Source organism: Passer domesticus, chromosome 22 (assembly GCF_036417665.1).
Source record: "Passer domesticus isolate bPasDom1 chromosome 22, bPasDom1.hap1, whole genome shotgun sequence".
Taxonomy (NCBI): Eukaryota; Metazoa; Chordata; class Aves; order Passeriformes; family Passeridae; genus Passer; species Passer domesticus.
The window spans coordinates 1,246,975-1,266,485 of NC_087495.1; the positions used below are offsets into that span (position 1 = coordinate 1,246,975).

At 48.4% G+C, this 19,511-nt stretch overlaps 1 protein-coding gene and 1 long non-coding RNA gene across 2 annotated transcripts; both read right to left on the reverse strand.

Annotated features, from left to right (window-relative positions):
* Window positions 1-1,534: 1,534 nt before the first annotated feature.
* On the reverse strand, window positions 1,535-19,245 carry MICOS10 (mitochondrial contact site and cristae organizing system subunit 10). Its single transcript, XM_064397384.1, has 4 exons — window positions 19,135-19,245; window positions 6,687-6,734; window positions 6,006-6,115; window positions 1,535-1,779 (listed from the first exon to the last, which is right to left on the reverse strand). Exons 1-4 carry the CDS (start codon window positions 19,199-19,201, stop codon window positions 1,771-1,773), a joined length of 234 nt encoding a protein of 77 aa, XP_064253454.1. The 5' UTR covers window positions 19,202-19,245; the 3' UTR covers window positions 1,535-1,770.
* On the reverse strand, window positions 9,217-18,453 carry LOC135285269 (uncharacterized). Its single transcript, XR_010350209.1, has 3 exons — window positions 17,245-18,453; window positions 16,971-17,094; window positions 9,217-15,754 (listed from the first exon to the last, which is right to left on the reverse strand). It is a non-coding gene; the product is annotated as an uncharacterized LOC135285269 (long non-coding RNA).
* Window positions 19,246-19,511: the final 266 nt, after the last annotated feature.

Consider the following 19,511-nt stretch of genomic DNA (forward strand, 5'->3'; position numbering starts at 1 on the left):
TCACTACGTGCAGGGCTGCCACCAGCTTGGGTTCTCCTGGGTCTTGCCCAGGCCGTGCTCCTCTCTCCAGCAGATCCCACTGGCTTCCCAGACTGCAGCACACACACAGAGAACTCCATAAAACCCCGCTCCAAACCACAGAGGAGCTACGGCTCCAAAGTACATAGTTCAAATTAAAAATTGGGGCTGGATAAAATGATTCAAAATTGGGAAGAAAGAAAGATATCCTGTTTTCAATAAGCTGTTTTGACCTGACTGATGAATGCAGTCCGGCAAGGGAGGAGGTGGAAAAACAAGGACATGCTGGAGCAATGGTCCTGGATGGTATCATGCTCTGACAATCTTAATGCTGCTCTGGCACTGGAGCTATTTTATTTCACAAGTCCTTTGCTCCAGGCGAGCTCCTCAGCGTCTGTTGATTCTGGGCACAGCTCAACACGTTCCTCCAGAGTGCAGGATCCAGAGCAGTGCCCAGGAGAGGTGTGGATGCAGGGCTGCAGCAGCACCCACACCTCAGGCCTGGAAGATAAGGAGTTTCTCGAGCCCTCTGAACTCCAGCTTACCCCTCAGTCCACCCCCTTCCTTTACTGGCATGGTTTAAACAACAACCATCACACAACTTGTATTCCTTTCTCCTATTTGCTGTGCAGAATAGGAGGAGCTGCTCTGTCACTCTCCCATCTAGCAGCACTCACCATGCAGCACAACAGGTTTCCAAAGGCAAGTTCTGCATCAACCTACACCATTCCCTTCCCTCTTGAGACATGCACTCACTCCTTGTGCTACATGGACAACACACAAGTGTGGGACAAAGAAAAGAGCTCCTCCAGAGTCATCTCCATAGCCAGAACATGGTGCTGAGTAAAGAAGCAGTGCAGACAAACTTCTGAGCCAGGGGAAGAGCAGCAGACAACGTGCCAACAAGGCAGCTCAAGGGATGTAAGGGAGCGCCTGGAGCAGTGTCTTGCCAAGGCAATGAAGAGCTTTAAGTAGTTGTGACCCACTGCCAGACACTGAAAACTCTCTGCTCTCCCACAGAAGAGGGGTGCAAAAACAATCAGCCGAAAGGGTAAGCTGAGAGCCAGATGGCACGAGGATGTGTTTAACTCACCACCATCCTGGGAAGTTTCAAACAGGGTCACTCCATGACCCAAAGCTACAAGAGCCAGCAGGGCCTTGCTGCATCCATCACACAGTTTGGATCTACCCACTTGGATTCTGCCTCTTCTGAGAGGACAAAATTCCAATTTTAAAGGGCAACTGTACAAACAGGACATAGGAGTATTTATATTCCTCTCCAAACACCGACACAAGCAGCAGGGGTCTAGTGGGTGATTTATGAGGTGGGAATGCTTCTTTGAACTGGGTGGTGGATGGGGGTTGCTCTCAGGAGTGGGGAGGAACAGACGATGGCTGCCTTTGCTGAGGAGCTCTCCCAGTGGCCCAGGTGGTCCCAGCTGCTGCCTACTCCAAATGAAGTTCTCTGCTTCCATTCTCCCTCTCTCTCACTCACATACAAAGTCAACACACCAGAGAAGGCCATTTTTCTTTTATTTATTTCCCAGAAGAGCTCTTCCTCGCACTTTTCAGACACGATACAAAACAAGCAACAGAACTTTGTTTCATAGACAGAAACAGTTTGTTGGAGTATAAAGAGTTACTGGTGATCGTTACTGAAGAATGTTGGCTTATTCCAGGGGCACTTCAGTATTCCTGAGGAATAATCATTGATTTCTCCTTCCTTCCCACTGGGATAGTCTCAGCCATTAGTCACTGTTCCTGTAAAGCAAGAAGGCTTATATTATTAAAAAGCCATTTGGGTTCCTCACATGGAAGGTGCTGCAGGATGTAAAGCAAGTCATGGAGCTCTGTAACATTTCCAGAGGGTAAGGGAGCATTTTCAGCCTTTGCTAAAGCAAGAGGCTGTATATGGAGGAATTAAGCAGCTATTTTCATGCCAGAAGCATGCCATGTTTTCAGGCATAACCCTCCATTCTGATAAACTGGGTACTTCAAACACCCCCTCATTACTGGTCAAGTTAACTATTCACAGGCTGAAGAGAAATCAGGCTGAGATCAAAGCCACCAAGAGCAAGAGGAAAGGCTGCAGTTGCTTTCTTGTGTTCTTGCACATGAATACAAATCCACATTCCTATCAAAGTACAGGACTGGGAGGTTTGGGTGATAATACAGGCTAAATAACCTGAAAAGTAGGATATTTTCATTTTGCAAGCAAATCTAGGCTGTGTAAGTCACAGCCATAGCATTTTAAGCCTTGAAATAATTGTGACATGTTGATTTTAAATTCTGCTGAAGTCACAGTGAAAACCACTTGGTCAAATTACTTAAAAAGCCTCAGAATAGTCTGACCACAAATTAGAACTTTTCTGCACTTTAAGTATTTTTTTGGTCTAGATGAATAGCTCCTGCACTGGTGTTGGGGTTTCATGATGGAATTTCTAACCCAAAGGATGGGCAGTGTGATGACCCAACTCACTATGACATCTCCTCAATATTCAGTGTCTTGAAGGTCCTCTTGTAACAACAATCTTGTTACTATTTGCCTTTAACAGGCAGCTGTAAGAGAGGATATCTGTAAGCAGGTATGTGTGGCAGGGCTGCAGAAGGCTGGCAAAAGCTCACCTGCCAGTTAACCAAGGAGCACTGGGCTCAGCTTGCAGCTCTACAATTTCCTCTCTCATTTTGACTCAGGACTCAGAATTAAGAACTTGATCCTGAAGAATCAACAATCCCAACTGGGTAAAGAGCTGAGTAACCTGGTCTGACCTCACAGGAACCCCCATGAGCTCCCTGCAGTCCTTTCCAACTCGAGTTCTCCTGTGATCCTGTGAACTTGACAGGTTCAGAAAACTAGAAATAATTTTGACCAAGTTAATCTGTGTTACATTTCCCTCTAATAAAGCCAATTTTTTTGCAGATTCTATCATTTTGACAAGTTAGCATTTGAACAGAACTCAGTTTTGTAAAGGAAATCCTACAAAGTTTGGTTATAACAAACTTTTCTAGGAAAAAAACCCAGATGAGTGAAAATGCAACAATATCTTCCATGTTCCTAACCAAGAGAAACAAAGTAATTTTGTTGTAATAATCCCAGAGCCATTACCCATGACATGACATTTGGGAGGGAATTAATGACATTAACCATTAGATGGCTTCTTTTGTGTTCTCCCTCTCTCAGCCTCTTTGTGCCAGAGGAAGCCATGAAGACAGTGCATTGGAAAGTATTTGTCTTGTGCCATGCAGGCATCTAAGTGTCCTTCCAGTTACCTCATGCTTCCAAGGACCACCCTGCTCCAGATTAGTCCTTAACCCAAAGAAAACCCTTCCTAGGGTGACTGGACACTGTTTTCTGCTGCCCAACATCCCTGGGAGCAAGCATCCTTGAATGGAAAATGCTCCCTCAGAACATGTGAGCAGTGCATTTGTCACTCACACGAAGCCACAGATATGTCACTCCAGCATTTTTTGGAGACATGAACTGGAGGAACACCCTCATGATGGTGTGGAGTGCTAACACATTTTAATGTTAACACATCCAGCCAGAAGAGCCAGACATTTTTGATTCTGGGCAGTAGCTGGCAATGCTGATCAGCTGCATCCAAGTCAGTTTCTCTCCACTGCTCTCCAAAGATTTTATTTCTTGGGCAATCTTGTTACTATTTGCCTTTAACAGGCAGCTGTAAGAGAGGATATCTGTAAGCAGGTATGTGTGGCAGGGCTGCAGAAGGCTGGCAAAAGCTCACCTGCCAGTTAACCAAGGAGCACTGGGCTCAGCTTGCAGCTCTACAAGCACCAGGAGAGGCCTGGAAATGCCTGCAGGCCTCCTGCACCAGCAGAGGAGCCACACACGAGGGACTTCTGCACTCTGTGTCCTGCATGAGAAGCTCCTGGCAGAGTATTTTACCTCAGTACTTCCTGAAGTGCTAAAGTAACTGTAAATGTGTCCTGGTGATGCCTCACCACCAGTGGCACTGGAACCATTTACCAGGCCATGGCTCTCTGGATCCAAACACACACACACATTCCTTTTGTTTCCAGGAGCCACAGTGATAAATTACCATGAGAACAGGGCCAGTCTGACACATGAAGAAATTAAGAAAACACGAATGGAGTCAGTTTGTGGACTGGTGCACTGCAGCCAGCCACTTGTGCACAAATGGTTCATGCTAATAAATCTATTCTTAAAAATTTTACTTTATCATGGTAAAATATGTTAAAGTATTTTACTTCAGTGTTAATACTGAACTCATTGAAATGATCCTCTTCAAAACTGCTTACAAGGTACATTTTTTTCCAGACTTACTACTTTATTATGCAGACAAACAAGCCACAAAACTTACAAGTGATCAGTGTTTTCATATTGAAAAAAAACCCCAAAACCCAACAGAAGATCAAAGACCTACTTCCACAAGCAGATCTACCTGACGTGACTCTCAGTTTCTTCCCAGCTCATGTCTTTTAAAGTCTGAAGAATCTTAAATATTAGTTTAGTTTTTCTGCTTTTCTGACATGTATTTCTATTGTGTTTTCAGGCTGTGGGAAAAGCTACCTGCAGGATCTGTTAAACGAATTCCATGTATTCAGCCTAGTAAATTTACTGTTAAACACACCAGATATTAAAGAACAGGGGAACATTCCAGCTTTGGCAACACAAGTTTCTTCCTACTAGCACTCCTCTGGGAAAGGCAGAGGAATATCCATGTAAATGCATAATCTGACTTATAATAAAGCAGTTACCAACCAGTGGTAGCTAGCACTGTGTGCTGGTTTTGCACAGCCTGGTTTTTGGTAGTGGAGGGGCACAGAGGTGCTGCTGGAAGCTCCTCATGTCCAGCAGAGCCAATCCCTGCTGGCTCTGAAGAGGGACAGGCTGTAGGCCAGGGCTGAGCCAGTTAGAGATTATGGGAATGCCTCTGTGATAACAGACTTAAGAAGAAAATCAAAAAAGCACAGCTTTTCTTCACCAAGGTCAGCAGAGAAGGAGGGGGAGGAGCTGCTCCAGGGGCCAGAGCTGAGATTCCTCTGCAGCCATGGTGAGGCCAGGATGGAGCAGCTGTGCCCCTGCAGCCCCTGGGGATCCCTGGGGGGTGCAGAGATCCACCCCCAGCCCGTGTGATCCCTGGGGGATGCAGAGCTTCACTCACAGCCCATGGGGATCCCTGGGGGGTGCAGAGATCCACCCCCAGCCCGTGGAGATGCAGAGATCCACGCCCAGCCCGTGTGATCCCTGGGGGATGCAGAGATCCACCCCCAGCCCCTGGGGATCCCTGGGGGATGCAGAGATCCACCCCCACCCCCTGGGGGATGCAGAGATCCACGCCCAGCCCGTGGCAGAGGTGCTCCCAGTGTAGTGGTGGATGCCTGGAGGAGGCTGTGTTCCAGTGGAACACCCCATGGGGAGAGGGTCCCTGCTCCCAGGCTGGAGCAGCCTGTCCTTGGAGGACTGCAGCCCACGAAGAGTGACCCACGCTGCAGCAGTTTTGGCAGGACTGTTTACCATGGGGGGAATTCACGTTGCAGCAGTTTTGGGAGGACTGCTGCTCATGAGAATGGACCCACACTGGAGAAGTTTGTGGAGAACTGTCTCCCGTGGGAGGGACCCCAGGGTCTCACAGGGGGAGGACTCCTCTCCCAGAACAAGGGAGGAAAACCTCGGGTGATGAACTGACCAAGATCCCAACCCTCCTGTCCCCCTGCACTGTCAGCGGGAAGGAGGGAGGGGCTGGGGGGAAAAAGGGGTTTCAAGGCCTTCTTTTACTTCTCATTACCTTCCTCTGATTTTGTTAGTAATAAATTCACTGTGCAACTTTAAGTTGAACTTGTTTTGCCCTTGAAATGTTTTTCTCACGGTCCTTATCCCAACTCATGAACCTTTTGTTAATTCTTCCCCTCTCCTCTGCCCAGCTGTGACAGGGGAAGGTAATCCAGGCTTCCCTGGGTACCCGGCCTTGGGCCAGTGTCAAACCAGATGTGTTGATACTTACTTTTACAAATTTACCATGGAGAAGATATGGAGACTGGAAGTCGTGTTGACAATTGGAATAAGCCATTCCTAACCCCATCCCTGACCCAAATGCAATAGGCCATGTCTTTCCTGTGGAAGAGGCAAGTACAGAGGAAAAGGTGAAGTCAAGGAAAACTGTTGGTTATATATTGTTCTATAAGCACCAAGAAAGAACAAATTACTAGAAGATTCATTGTAGACAGTTTCAAGTTCTAAAATCCTCCAAACCAGCCCACCACAGAATAAGAGTAACAGTAACAAGTGTTTAGAATTTAACAGAGCAATGTCTGAATTCAAGGTGTTACTGAAAGTTACTCTGTTTCAAAGCACAGCTGAAGAACTAAGATCACTTTTACAGCCCTGGCGAGGCTGGCACACACCAGTTGAGACACAGCTCCAGGGACTGGGCTCAGGCTCTCCTGCCATTCCAGGATCTGAGCTGAGCACAGGAGGAGCTCAGGGAGGTGCCGTGGGTAACAACCTTGGTACACAACAGCAAGAAGTTCTGGGAACTCCACTTCAATGGAAAAGACAGGCCAAACAATGGAAGAATTGGTCTAACAAGCTGATGAACTCCTGTGTGCCTCAAAGGCTTCTAGCTGTACCTACAAGAGATGGACAGTGGGAAGCCAGGCAGCCAGGATTAATGCAGTGTACTTACTTTTGAAGAAGATGACTGAGAAAACAATTCCTAATCCGAATCCAGCACCTGTAAGAAGAAATGCAGCAGGTGAGAACAAAGATAAAGCCAAGTAATGGAAAAGTATTTATTTCTTTACAGTAAGTCTTTATTCCAACTGAGGAATATCAGACTATGAACACCAGACTATGACTACCCAGCTACATGTTATTTCAGCACACCAAACCAGAGAGTTCTTACATAACAAATCTGAAAAAAAAATTTCCTGTTTTCTTAAGTAACTGTAAGCAGCTAACTCACATTAGAATCTCAACATTATGTAATAAGTACATTATCAGAAATATCTGGGGAAAAAAACCAAACTCTCCTCCTAGGGAAAGTTCCTGAATTTCTGTCACCATCTACAATGTGGAATTAAAATTTATTTGGCTCATTGTCAGCAAATGAGAAACACTTTAAATGAAAACTTATTGTGTCCTTGAGCTTCAGATTCTGCAGATGAATATCTCATTGTATTTCGTTTATCTCACTCCTTTAAGTGCTTCAATGTGTGTCCCGAGGGCAGCAGAACTTTGAAGCTTTGTGTTACCCTATACCTTACAAAGAAAGCTCCAGGCTGCTTATCTTTCACATCCACAACATTCATTATGGAGCATATTTAAACACATTAGGAATGAATGGCTTTTCACATCCTTATATTATACATAGAAATAACTGCAGCAGTTGAAACAAAATTATTTAGCATCACTAAAAAAAACTCAGCATATTTAAAAATAATTTTTTGATTTTGTATAAGACGTCAGGCAAGTCTGCAAAACTCCTCTCAAGACCCAACAAATATCACAGTGAAAACTTGCAGCTGACTGGGCAAATTCTACCTTTAATCATGTCCACTGAAGAGAGGAATTTTAGATAAGGCACGGAAGTACAAAAGTTTGAAAAAAGAAAATAAACCAGTCATGCACATCCTCATTAAAAAAACAAACCAACAGCTTCAGGTTTATATTGCAGCAAACACATCCTGTTATAGGTTTCAACTCCCTCCTTTCAATACAAGAAATTAAATATTATGTGTTTGTTAATTAAAATACATCCTTTTTTTATATTCCTAAAAGCACATGATCCTGTTGAAAGCATTATGTAAGTGGGCTGAGTACAGAACAATGCCAAGGAATCCTGTACTCTCGTGGCATACAGGATGCTGTTTCTTTTTTTTTAAGTTTCCTTGTGCTCTTCATCTTTTTTCCTTGTAAAAAGTACTTAGATAGTTTCTCTTGTAGAAAAGATTACTCAAAGAATACTTGACATCCTCAGCACATAGGCTGCACCACCCTGTACTTAACTAAGCATCCCACATTTTTTGGTGATGATATTAGGACACAGGTAACATTAGGAATATTACCTGAATATTAGGACAGAGGTAAGCAAACATGACCTGAGCAAAGCGCCCCACATTCACTCTGTGTTACGACTCTACTCTCTGCATTTACTGAGAGCTGCAAAAGGGAGTTGGTTTGAAAACCCTTTGCATTTTACTGCAGATTTCCAGTTGTGCCAGAGGTAACTACTTTACCAGGTCATTACAACTTCGGAGTAGGCTTACAAAACATGCAGGAAGAGCTCTGACCGCCCGCCAAGCAATCCTGACATAACTCCCCCAGACATTTCAGAGCCCGAGTGCTGCACTGAAGGTCAGGTTTTCACCCTGATCATTTGCACAGCTAAGGGAAAATCTGGGATCCGTAGGTGTCTGCTCAGAGCCTCGGGGTTCTGTGCCTTTCAGACAGTAAGAGACACTGCTTGGAGCAGCTCGCTCAGAGCTGTGCACTGAGCAATGTTCACCCTCAGCCTGGAACAGACACCAGGGCTCCCTCCGAGGCACAGCTCACCCTCCAACCCCCACCCCCTCCCAGCAGAGCCTTCCTGCCCTCCCTGTGCTGCTGGCTCTCCCAGTCTTTATGCCACCAAGGATAATTTCTGTGTGCCAGGATCCATCCTGTTTGGTGCCCTGGCCTGGATCCTCTGCCAGCCCGTACTGAGTTTGCTTTGGGCTGTTCAGAGCTGATGAGGACTTGGTGGGGGGATTCTCTCTGCTCAGACAGCACCAGTTTGAAGTGGCCAGCTCAGGAGCCCTGCCATGAGGGAGCAATCCTTGTCCTATGCTTCCTGTCCCTGGGAAGACCCTCTCTGCCAATCCAAACAGCTTAGCTAATCAATGAGAAATGATTTGCAGGATGACAAATCCTGCATCATCTCCATGCACAGCCTGGGCAGTTTCTCATGTCACCACATTTTCCATTTTACCAGTCAAACCCACATTCTTCTCACCAGCCTGGTGGTGAACTGCTTCCTGTCTTGTCTTAACACAACCCTGCTCTAAGGAAGCAGCTATAATTAATACAGTTTCTTTCCATTTACTTACAGAAATTATCATTATCTCGTAGTCTCTTCACCTCCTTCAGATGTTCTCTCACATTACAGCCCCTCTGTAAGGGCTGCACTCACATGCCATCAATGCTGCTTCCTGTTGGCCATGGGGGAAGCTACTTAAAGGTGAAGAATTTATTATTTATGTCAACTGCAATTCAGACTAAGCCTAAAACACAAACTAGGCCTTCCCCCACACCAACACCACTGTTAAACAGATGTGGTGCAGCATGACTGACTTAGAAAAAACTGTCTTAAGAAAGCTTTTTCTGAAGCAGCTCGTTTGAAGGCATTGTTCTTCTTCATGCAAATCCATTTTTGTGCAATTTTAAAGGCTATCACTGCACTTTATTCCAGCTGTAAGGAGTCTACAGTGACAGTGAGTACCAAAAATTGATGGGAGGATAGCTAAGACCTTGCTTTAAGTAATGAAAATGCTACAGAGAAGTGAAGGAGATCTGAGAGCTAATGGGTTCTGGCCTTCTGTGCAAGAAGGCAACCTGAGAAACAAAGCCAATAAAGCACCTTAGCTCTCCTAATCTCCCAGGCAGCTTGGGTCACTCCTCTCCTGACTGGGGCACAGCCTGTGCTCAAAGCCATTGTGATCACAATGCCCTGTCCACCAGGAACACCAGCTCTGCCCCTCACACCAGCCACTGCATGGACAGCATTTGCTCTTTTCTACTTGGGTTGCACAGTTAGAAGTTGGTTTTAACTTAAAACCAGAGCCTTCAGCTACATTTAATTCCTTAGCCTGCCTGGTTAAGAATCTCTTTCTGTGGGAAGTTTGTCACTCATCTTCATTCCACTAGAAAGTATTTGTGGTTATGTGGTCATTTCCTGTGTCTCCAAGACCAAGGGGGAGCAAAACCATCTTGCCTCGGGAGCAAAGTAAAGCATTTCACTTTAATTCTATATAAAGTTACAGCAGAGATAAACAATGGCAGAGCTGATGATGAGTTTTACAGGTTGAAGTTCTCACATGCTCCATTTCCTCTTAAAGAGGCAACATGTCGCTTCAAAGAGCCTCCCACCTGACCAGGGACGCTCCAGCTGTTCCTCCTAAAGATCAGCACCTCTAGGCCAGGCTTTAACTTCATAACAATAAAACATGAAAGGTTTATCTTACAATAAAAACAAACGAACATGGAAAAGCAAAGGCCTTGATCCACACCAGGCACATTTTCCCTCCCTTTCTTGCCTGACAGACTCTTTGGAGGAAAAGGCCACAGGAAAGAGTACAACCCATTTTTCACCTTCTCTGACAGTTTAAAATGTTTAACTAGAAAAACAGCCTCTTCCACCCCACATTCATCACTCCAGCCTAAACTCATTTACAGTGTCAACAGGGGACAGGACACTTGTGTGGACACCTCAGCCCTGCTCCCCACTATGCAGCACAGCCACACGGAATTGGCATTAGGCAGCAAGCCCAGGCACCACAACTTTTTCTTTCTCCTCTTTTGGCTCTTACACCTTCCAAGAAAAACGTCCTGGTACCTCCAATCAATCTAACAGGAGGAGAGCACACGCTGCATACCCAACAGGACATCATAAAAGTGTCTCAGAGAGGAACACAAATCTTCAGGATGGGCTCCTGCCCCGTAAGAACATCTGGGAAAAGCTTTTCTATAAATTTAATCAGCAGTCACTCCAACAGTGATACTACACGGCTCTTTCCTAGGCTACCCAAGTAGCTACAGGCTGAGGCAGCTACTAACACAGCCACACCTACATGTACTTTGCTTCAATAGCTTGAAACTTAAAATAGAAGGATTAAAATATGCTCATTGACATCTGGCAGATGTGCTGCTGTTACTATAGCAGCTGGAAGGTTTTCAATTACTTAATCCCAAAATGAAAACTGTTCTTTTCCTTTGCCATTCCACACACACTAATACAAAACGGAAAGCTTCAGCCTCCAGTCCCACTCTGACAAGATACATAAAGAATTGCTTTGTAAAAATGTGGAGGGAAGTTGCCTTCGTACACCAGGGCCTTCACAGGGCAGCACTCAGCACCAGTTAGAAATCCAAGACCATGAAATCACTTATTTACGGAGGGAATTAATTTTAAGCAGACTCTTTGCAAGGTCTTAGTGGCAGGAATCAGATTTTCTTCAAACACCAACTCTGAAGCTTTCATTCCCATCTCCCCTGTGGTGTGGATTGTTTGCAGAGCAGACAGAAAAATGAGCATGGACACTGGAAGAAAACAGAGTGAAATTATATACCAAGTACTCAAGAAAGAAACAGAAAAAAAGAGAGTTTTGTTTTATACTAGCATCTGACTGTAGTAACACAGAAAAATTGGACTAACAAACTATTAATATCCAAATATCATTATACTCAAAAATCCCAACATGCTTTCAGGGGTTGCTTTCACCCATAGGCACTCAGGGTCAGGTCAAGTGCTGCTCAAAGTACACACCAGCACTGCTGCAGAGGCACAGGCAGCAGCAGCAAGGGTCTGTGCTGTCCCAAGGAAGCACAGAGACCCTGCACCAGGAACTTCAACCTCACACCACAGACTGGTGAATGAACTGTCTCACCTGAGGGCACAAACGTTTTCTCCCTCCTTTAAAAGGGGGACAGGAGTGAAGCTGCTCTATGATGACACAGTGCAACCTCCCTGTGAAGGTGGGGAGGTCCTGGCACAGATTTCCCAGAGAAGCTGGAACTGCCCCATCCCTGGAAGTGTCCAGGGCCAGGTTGGACTGGATGAACTTTAGATGCCTCCCACCCCAAACCATTCTGGGATTCTCAGATCAGTGATGCACCAAGCTTTTAGACAAACCAGGACTGTGCTTGCTCTAGAAGCTCCTGGATAAGAATCAGCAATATTCTCATAACACAGAAAATACCCCTCTGACAGGAAACATTACCTTGTCTTACTGCAGTTACATGTTCTGCTAATAAAAACAGTAACATTGCTGAAAAGATTTAGCAGGAGTAAACACCACACAGGGCTTTTGCAGCCCAGCTGTGAGGGCTGGCAATGCTGCTGCTCCACACCCACTCAGCACAGGCTGGCCAGTACTGACGTCTGCTGGCCCAGCTCAGAAGCAGAGGCAACTGAGAGCAAGAAGAGTTTCAGGGGTGTCTCACTGGCAGGAGTGAAGAGAAAAGGAGCCTGATCCTTCTCAAACCTCTCGCTATTCATTTATTATCACCAAGGATGTGCCAGCAGCCCTGAAAGAATTTTCTCAGAAAACTGTTTCTGATATACAAAAAACCAAAGTCTTGTTTCCACCTACTGCTGTAAGTTCTCAAGGACCAAAGTCCAGGATATCACTTGGCTACAGTTTCTTTCCCGTGGGCACTGCCACTGCATGCCACCTCCAAAAAAGGCAGAGCTGGCATCCCATCAATGCACTAGTGCAGAGGTTCAGGAAGTCGGGGCGTTTTGGGCTCGTTTCCCGTGGAGCAGAGCTTGGGAGCTCTGGGCTGTGCAGAAGCTGCAGATGGATTGCCACAGCTCTTTTCTCAGGTTCTCTTGTCCCAAAGCCACCAAAAGCAGGCTGGCACAGCTGGAGGGGCACACCCCAGCAGGGCACAGCTCCCTGACTCATCCAGAGCCAACCAAGGGAACAGCAGGGCACAATGCACTTAGCAGGAGACCTGGATTCCTGAAGAGTTTCCTGTCTTTTTCTTCCAACAGAAGATATTACTCCCTTAATTTGTAAATGGATATTGTATTCTGAGCTCTGCTAACATCATAACTAAAAATTGCTGTTAGATTCTGACTAAAAGCCCATTCTCAGAACAGCATTGCCCACCTCTTCCAAGGAAAACATTTTTTGTTGTCTGTACTGCCTCCCTGCACAGCCTGAGCCATGAGCAGCTCATATTTACACTACTTGGTCTGCTGCAAGACACAACCAGTGGAGCTGGATCTTCTGTACAACCAGGAAAAATAACTTGGGGCTCCAACAAAGCTCACACAACAATGCAGCTGTGTGCTCACATAAGATCCATGCTCTCCAGCACTAAAAACAAAACCCCAAAGGAGTTTGGAACAAGCCTTCTGGCCTGGTAGCTAAGACGGGATGGCCATGACACAACTGCCAAGCAAAAAAACACTTCAAAACAGGAATTTCAGGATTTTTGTATATTTAGACAAAGTCTAATCCAGTTTTCAGAAAGTGTAATCAAGTTTTATCATTATATAGACTGACTTTATCCTATTCATAACCATGTGAAGGATTATTTAAAAATACTGACATTGCAATCCATACAATGATTCTTTCTGAAATATCCAATCTGTGGAATGACACAAGCAATACAATTTCATCCTTGCCATTAAGAGAACAGCTATTCAAGCAGGCCAGATGATGAAAGGCAGAAGAAATCATGTTAACAGTTGCAGAATTCAAAGTGCCCTTTTCCCTTAAAAAAATCTCTATTAAATGGAAATTAGAAGCATTTTATTTTCAGATGTCAAAACAGAGGATTAGAGGAAAATGAAATCACTACACTGGGTTATTTACAAGCTTCCAGGCTGAATTTTGGTCAATCACAGACATACATCAAAACATTTCTCTCCCAAAAAAAAAATTAACTTCACACACAAGTCAAGAAGCAAACAGCTTCCCTAGGATTACCTTCCAGTATCAGGAAAATTACAGCCTTCAACTCATTTAAAACAACAACAACTTCCAAACAAACCAAGGCATGAGGGCACATAAACCTCCCTCTCTTCCACTCTACTCTTTATTGCCTCTCTGTCCCCTGGAAACAGCACATAATAATAATTTGTCCAAAATTACAGCCTTTCACCAAAAAAACACCTCTGTCAATCTTCTGTGAGTAATTGTCCTTCCAAATAAACAGCCATGAACTATCAATCAGTTAAACAAACAAACCAACCCTTTGAACAAGGTTTGGAGCCTGCAGGATGGAGGAAGACCACGGCAGTGCTTACTTCATCACCCCTCCTCTGCAGAGCTCTACTGATGAAAAGGAAGAAATGGCTGTGAAGGCTGGAGAGGACACAGGAACTGAGGAAGGTTTGCAAGCTGGGAAGGAAAAGAAAGCCAGGCTAGTTCAAGTCTCTGCTAGCACATGCCAAACAAACAAGTTTTCTGTAAGAAAAGAACAAGTAGCTTTTCTGCAGGAAAATCAGTATCAGAATGAAAAATAGGAACAGAGAGTTAAATTATTTAAATGACTGCCTGGGTGAAAATGCCTGAGGATGGTGCACAGCCAGAGCCAGCAGGACCTGGATTGTCCAGCAGAAATCCCCTGGTCAGCTAAGAAAACAAAGCCAGTCCTCTCACACAAACACCAAGCTCACAACTGCATCTGGAATGGAAGAGAACAAAACCACCTGGATACAGCCTCATCATTAGCAAAACAAATAAATATCATGCTAATAAAAACGAGGTGACCACAGGCTCCATTTAACAATGGCTCAATGTTCTGAGCAGACATAAAAAGGTTTACCTACTCTTTGAAATGAAATCCTGTCCTAACAACGCCTGACAACATCCTCCGTTTGGAACTAACAGGAAAAAGTTAATACTAAATTACAAGATCCACACAGGTAGTGACCAAGAGCTCAAAAACATAATACAGCATTTCAAAAGATGCAACACAAGATAAATATTTATTTTGGAAGTTTTAGTGGCAGGAGATCAAGTTTTTTTCAGGAGCCTGGTCTCCAACTCAAACAGTATTGCACAACTACAAACAGAGCTCAGGACAAACCCCGACTTACACGGGGAATCCTGATGGGCTAAGGACAGGCAGCACAGCCCCAGCTGCAATTTAAACCACATTTCTGCTACTAAAGCCAGCCTGGGAGCTCCACCTCCCCTTCTCCCCCTTTTCTGTTTCCCATGTGCCACCAGCCCTCAAACCAATCCACAGGAGTTATCTGTGCACAGCTCTCACAGACACTGGGAAATGTCGTGCATGCAAGGCACCGAAATTCAGTGCTTCCCTTTATTTAGAGAGTCTGGAATGGGAAAACACTGGGCTAATCACATTGTTTGTTTTTCCCCAGCCATTGGCTGGGAAGATCTCCCTGGCTGTAGCACTTGGGAAGGATGTAAAGGAGTGTTTGGGAAGGAAATTGCAGCCTCCAAAGGGAAAAGTCTGACAAAAAAAAGACTTTTACCAAATCCTGTACCCCACATAACAACTAAATCCTCAAGGAAAAAAATTAATTTCCTTCTTTCTTTTCAGTACAACAACCACCCTTGATAATTTATACTGGAAACTCCAGCAAACTTTGCAGTAATATTACAAAACAAATCAACCCAACCACTCACAGTTTTAATGTCCCTGCAGAGAAAACAATCATTCCCACTGGGATGCCACGGAAAAATGTGTGTTGTCAGCACACAATTCATGCAGGAGGTTGCCAGCACAAATGCTTCAGCTACTGATCAATTGGAAAAGCACACAAACCACAAAAGTGCCCTCACACATGAAGAGAAACACGTGTCTGAACCCAGCCCACTGGGTCTGGTGGGAAGATAAAGAGATGCAGCACACGTGACCTTTTTGGACAACCTGATGAAAAACATGAATTAGACTGAGATCTCTCCTCAACATCCTCGTGAAGCCAACACTGGGAATCCTCAGACTAGAGCCTTTCCCCAGTGCACAAGGCAAAGCAGGTTCTCATTCTTCTGTTGCTCCTTCAGGCTGGGAAACCTGAATCAAAATGAAAGGCCAGAGGCAGAGCCAGGAGGGCAGGGGACAGGCACCGAGCTGAGGGCAGGGGACAGGCACCGAGCTGAGGGCAGGGGACGGGCACGGAGCTGAGGGCAGGGGACAGGCACCGAGCTGAGGGCAGGGGACGGGCACCGAGCTGAGGGCAGGGGACAGGCATCGAGCTGAGGGCAGGGGACGGGCACCGAGCTGAGGGCAGGGGACAGACACCGAGCTGAGGGCAGGGGACAGACACCGAGCTGAGGGCAGGGGACAGACATCGAGCTGAGGGCAGGGGACAGACACCGAGCTGAGGGCAGGGGACAGACATCGAGCTGAGGGCAGGGGACAGGCACGGAGCTGAGGGCAGGGGACGGGCACCGAGCTGAGGGCAGGGGACAGACACCGAGCTGAGGGCAGGGGACGGGCACGGAGCTGAGGGCAGGGGACAGGCACGGAGCTGAGGGCAGGGGACGGGCACCGAGCTGAGGGCAGGGGATGGCCACTGAGCTGAGGGCAGGGGACAGGCACCGAGCTGAGGGCAGGGGATGGCCACTGAGCTGAGGGCAGGGGACAGACACCGAGCTGAGGGGAGGGGACAGGCACCGAGCTGAGGGCAGGGGACGGGCACCGAGCTGAGGGCAGGGGACGGGCACCGAGCTGAGGGCAGGGGACGGGCACCGAGCTGAGGGCAGGGGACAGGCACCGAGCTGAGGGCAGGTGAGACACCGAGCTGAGGGCAGGGGACAGGCACCGAGCTGAGGGCAGGGGACAGGCACCGAGCTGAGGGCAGGGGACAGGCACCGAGCTGAGGGCAGGGGACAGGCACCGAGCTGAGGGCAGGGGACGGGCACCGAGCTGAGGGCAGGGGACGGGCACCGAGCTGAGGGCAGGGGATGGCCACTGAGCTGAGGGCAGGGGACAGACACAAGGGCTGAGGGCAGGGGACAGACACCGAGCTGAGGGCAGGGGACAGACACAAGGGCTGAGGGCAGGGGACAGACACCGAGCTGAGGGCAGGGGACAGGCACCGAGCTGAGGGCAAGTGAGATACCGAGCTGAGGGCAGGGGATGGCCACTGAGCTGAGGGCAGGGGACAGACACCGAGCTGAGGGCAGGGGACAGACACCGAGCTGAGGGCAGGGGACGGGCACCGAGCTGAGGGCAGGGGATGGCCACTGAGCTGAGGGCAGGGGACGGGCACAAGGGCTGCACACACCTGAAGGACGGGGCTGTCCAGAGGGAGCTGGGCAAGCTCCAGGAGTGGCCCATGGGAATCCCATGAGGTTTAGCAAGAGCAGGTGCTGCAGGTGGGTCAGGCCAGCCCCCAGGATCAATGCAGGCTGAGGCATGGAGAGATGAGGAGCAGCCCAGGGAGGAGGGCCTGGGGTGCTGTGGCTGAAAGCTGGACACGGCCCAGGCACAACTCCCCTGCCCTGGGCTGATCCCCAGCGTGGGCACAGGGAAGGGGGGGCTCTGCCCCTCTGCCCCACCTGCAGAGGTGCCCCAGCCCTGGAAGGAGCTGGAGCTGCTGGAAGAGTCCAGAGGAGGCACCAGGAAGATCAGAGGGATGGAGCAGCTCTGCTGGGAGGAAAGGCTGAGAGAATTGGGATTGTTCAGCCTGGAAAAAAGAAGGTTTTGGGGTGACCTCATTGCAGCCTTCCAATACCTGAAGGGAGCTGACAGGAAAGAGGGAAAGAAACTGTTTGCAAGGGCCTGGAGAGACAGGACAAGGGGGAATGGCTTCCTAATGACAGAGGCAGGACATGATTGGATAATGCAAAAAAAATTCTTCCCTGTGAGGGTGGGCAGGCCCTGGCACAGGTGCCCAGAGCAGCTGTGGCTGCCCCTGCATCCCTGGCAGTGCCCAAGGCCGGGCTGGGCAGGGCTGGGAGCAGCCTGGCACAGTGGAAGGTGTCCCTGCCATGGCAGGGGAGGGACAAGGTGAGTTGTAAAGTCCCCTCCAGCACAAACCACTCTGGGATTCTGTGAAATCAACCCCGTCTCCACTTCCTTCAGCTCCAGGGCAGAGGATGTACAGGACTCTGACATGTACAGCTGCAGCATGGAACAAGCTCTTGTTTATAATTTGGCATACTTAATATTTTATGATAAAGCAACCAATGCTATGGAAACATAAACATGTCCAGATATGTTTGTCAGACAAACCTGAGTAGAATTTCATACGGAAAAACACTGCTCTGGAGCACTTGACACTTTTCAAAGGTCTGTTATAAACAATGGAAGTTTCGGTTTACTTAAAATTATTAAACATCTTTTCTAATGGAAAAGTATTAAGCAACTAAAACCCCTGAGTTCCTCATCAGCTTTCAAGCACAAGGCCACTGCAGCTACAAGAAATAAACATTCACATTTCCCAGATATTATTTATGGTTCTAAAAGAGACATCTGCACCGACATGCAAGGAATAACTTTGGTGTCAGACACTGCATTTCTTGCTCTGCACACTGCATTTGAAGACTTGGATTTGTAAATATGTTTTGTGAAGACACAAGCTCTGCCTGGTGTCACTGCAGCCGGGCACAGGCTGAGCACGGTGCTGCCACCACCACCCCTACAACTCACAGCACCCAGTGAAACCTCGGCAATGCTCTGCTGCACAACACCGAGGCGTGTGCACAACTCTCACTTTGAGGAAATAAATACGGGAGAAAATCAACAGAACTGTTGCCCTGCTTGACGAAAAGTCACAACCACAGGGCTGGGACAGGGACGGCGCTGCTCAATGTCACACTCCACACGCTGTACAAGTGACACGTGCCAAAGCCCTCAGCGTGTCACGCTGCCTATTGCTTTTAATAAACGCAGCCCCTCGCACCGGGAGCGCGGAGCAGCGGTGCACGGAGCGATTCCCAACCCACCGGGGCAGCGGAGCCGGAGGCGGCCGAGGTCGCGGCACGCCAGGAGCCGGCCGTGCCTGCCCGCCGCTCATTCATTCCCGCCGGAGGCCGCCCAGATTGCCTACGGAGCGCACATTTCCCACGGAAACCTGTTACCTTCAGCACAGGGAGTAGCCAGAGGCCACACGCGCCCGGACCGCGGTAAGCCGGGGCCGGGCCGGGGCGCAGAGCCGGGAGCGGGCCCGGCAGGGGTCCGAGCCCGCGGCCAAGGTCACCTTGCCAGGCCCGCGGCCGCCGGCTCTACCGGACGCCGGGGCCAGCGATGAGGGCGGATCCTCCGGACACCCTGAGCCCCTCCCGGGCTCACAAGCGCTCTGAGGCGAACCTGGGGCGGCGGGGGACACTGGGCCTCGCGCGGCGGGGACACGCCGACGGCCGCTCTCCCAGGCTCGGGGAGCCCGGGGGAACCACCGCCGCCCTTCCCCGGGCCCTCCCGCTCCGCCGTGTCCGCACCGCCCTTACCCAGCTTGACGGCGGAGTCTGCCACACACCGGTCCCACTTCCTGCCCAGGTCGCCCTCCGACGCCATCTTGCCCGTCCCCTCACCTCCTCCCCCGCGCAACTCTCGCGAGAACTGGTGCTCCACCTATCGCCCGCGCCGGCAGATCTCGCGAGATGTCGTAGCCGTTGCCATGGTAACCAACTGGAGGGTGTCATGGCCGCCGCGCCCGACCTTGGGCTCGGCCCAAAATCCCCTCTTTCCCCGTAGGAGCGGGCCCAAACGCCATTTCCCCCCGTAAGACTGGGCTCGCCACGGCCCGGACTCCGTCTCTCCGTCTACAGCTCCCGCTGTGTCCTTGTTAGTCCTCGTCTCCCTCAGGCTATGGCAGCATCCCTCC

Excerpts from the sequence above, each read along its gene's own strand:
- MICOS10 (XM_064397384.1), bottom strand. The coding sequence starts at position 19,201 with ATGGCGTCGGAGGGCGACCTGGGCAGGAAGTGGGACCGGTGTGTGGCA. Across the intron at positions 6,735-19,134 it reads AGACTCCGCCGTCAAGCTGG|GTGCTGGATTCGGATTAGGA; the intron begins GTAAGGGCGGTG and ends TTCTTCTTACAG. Across the intron at positions 6,116-6,686 it reads CTCAGTCATCTTCTTCAAAA|GAAAGACATGGCCTATTGCA; the intron begins GTAAGTACACTG and ends CCTCTTCCACAG.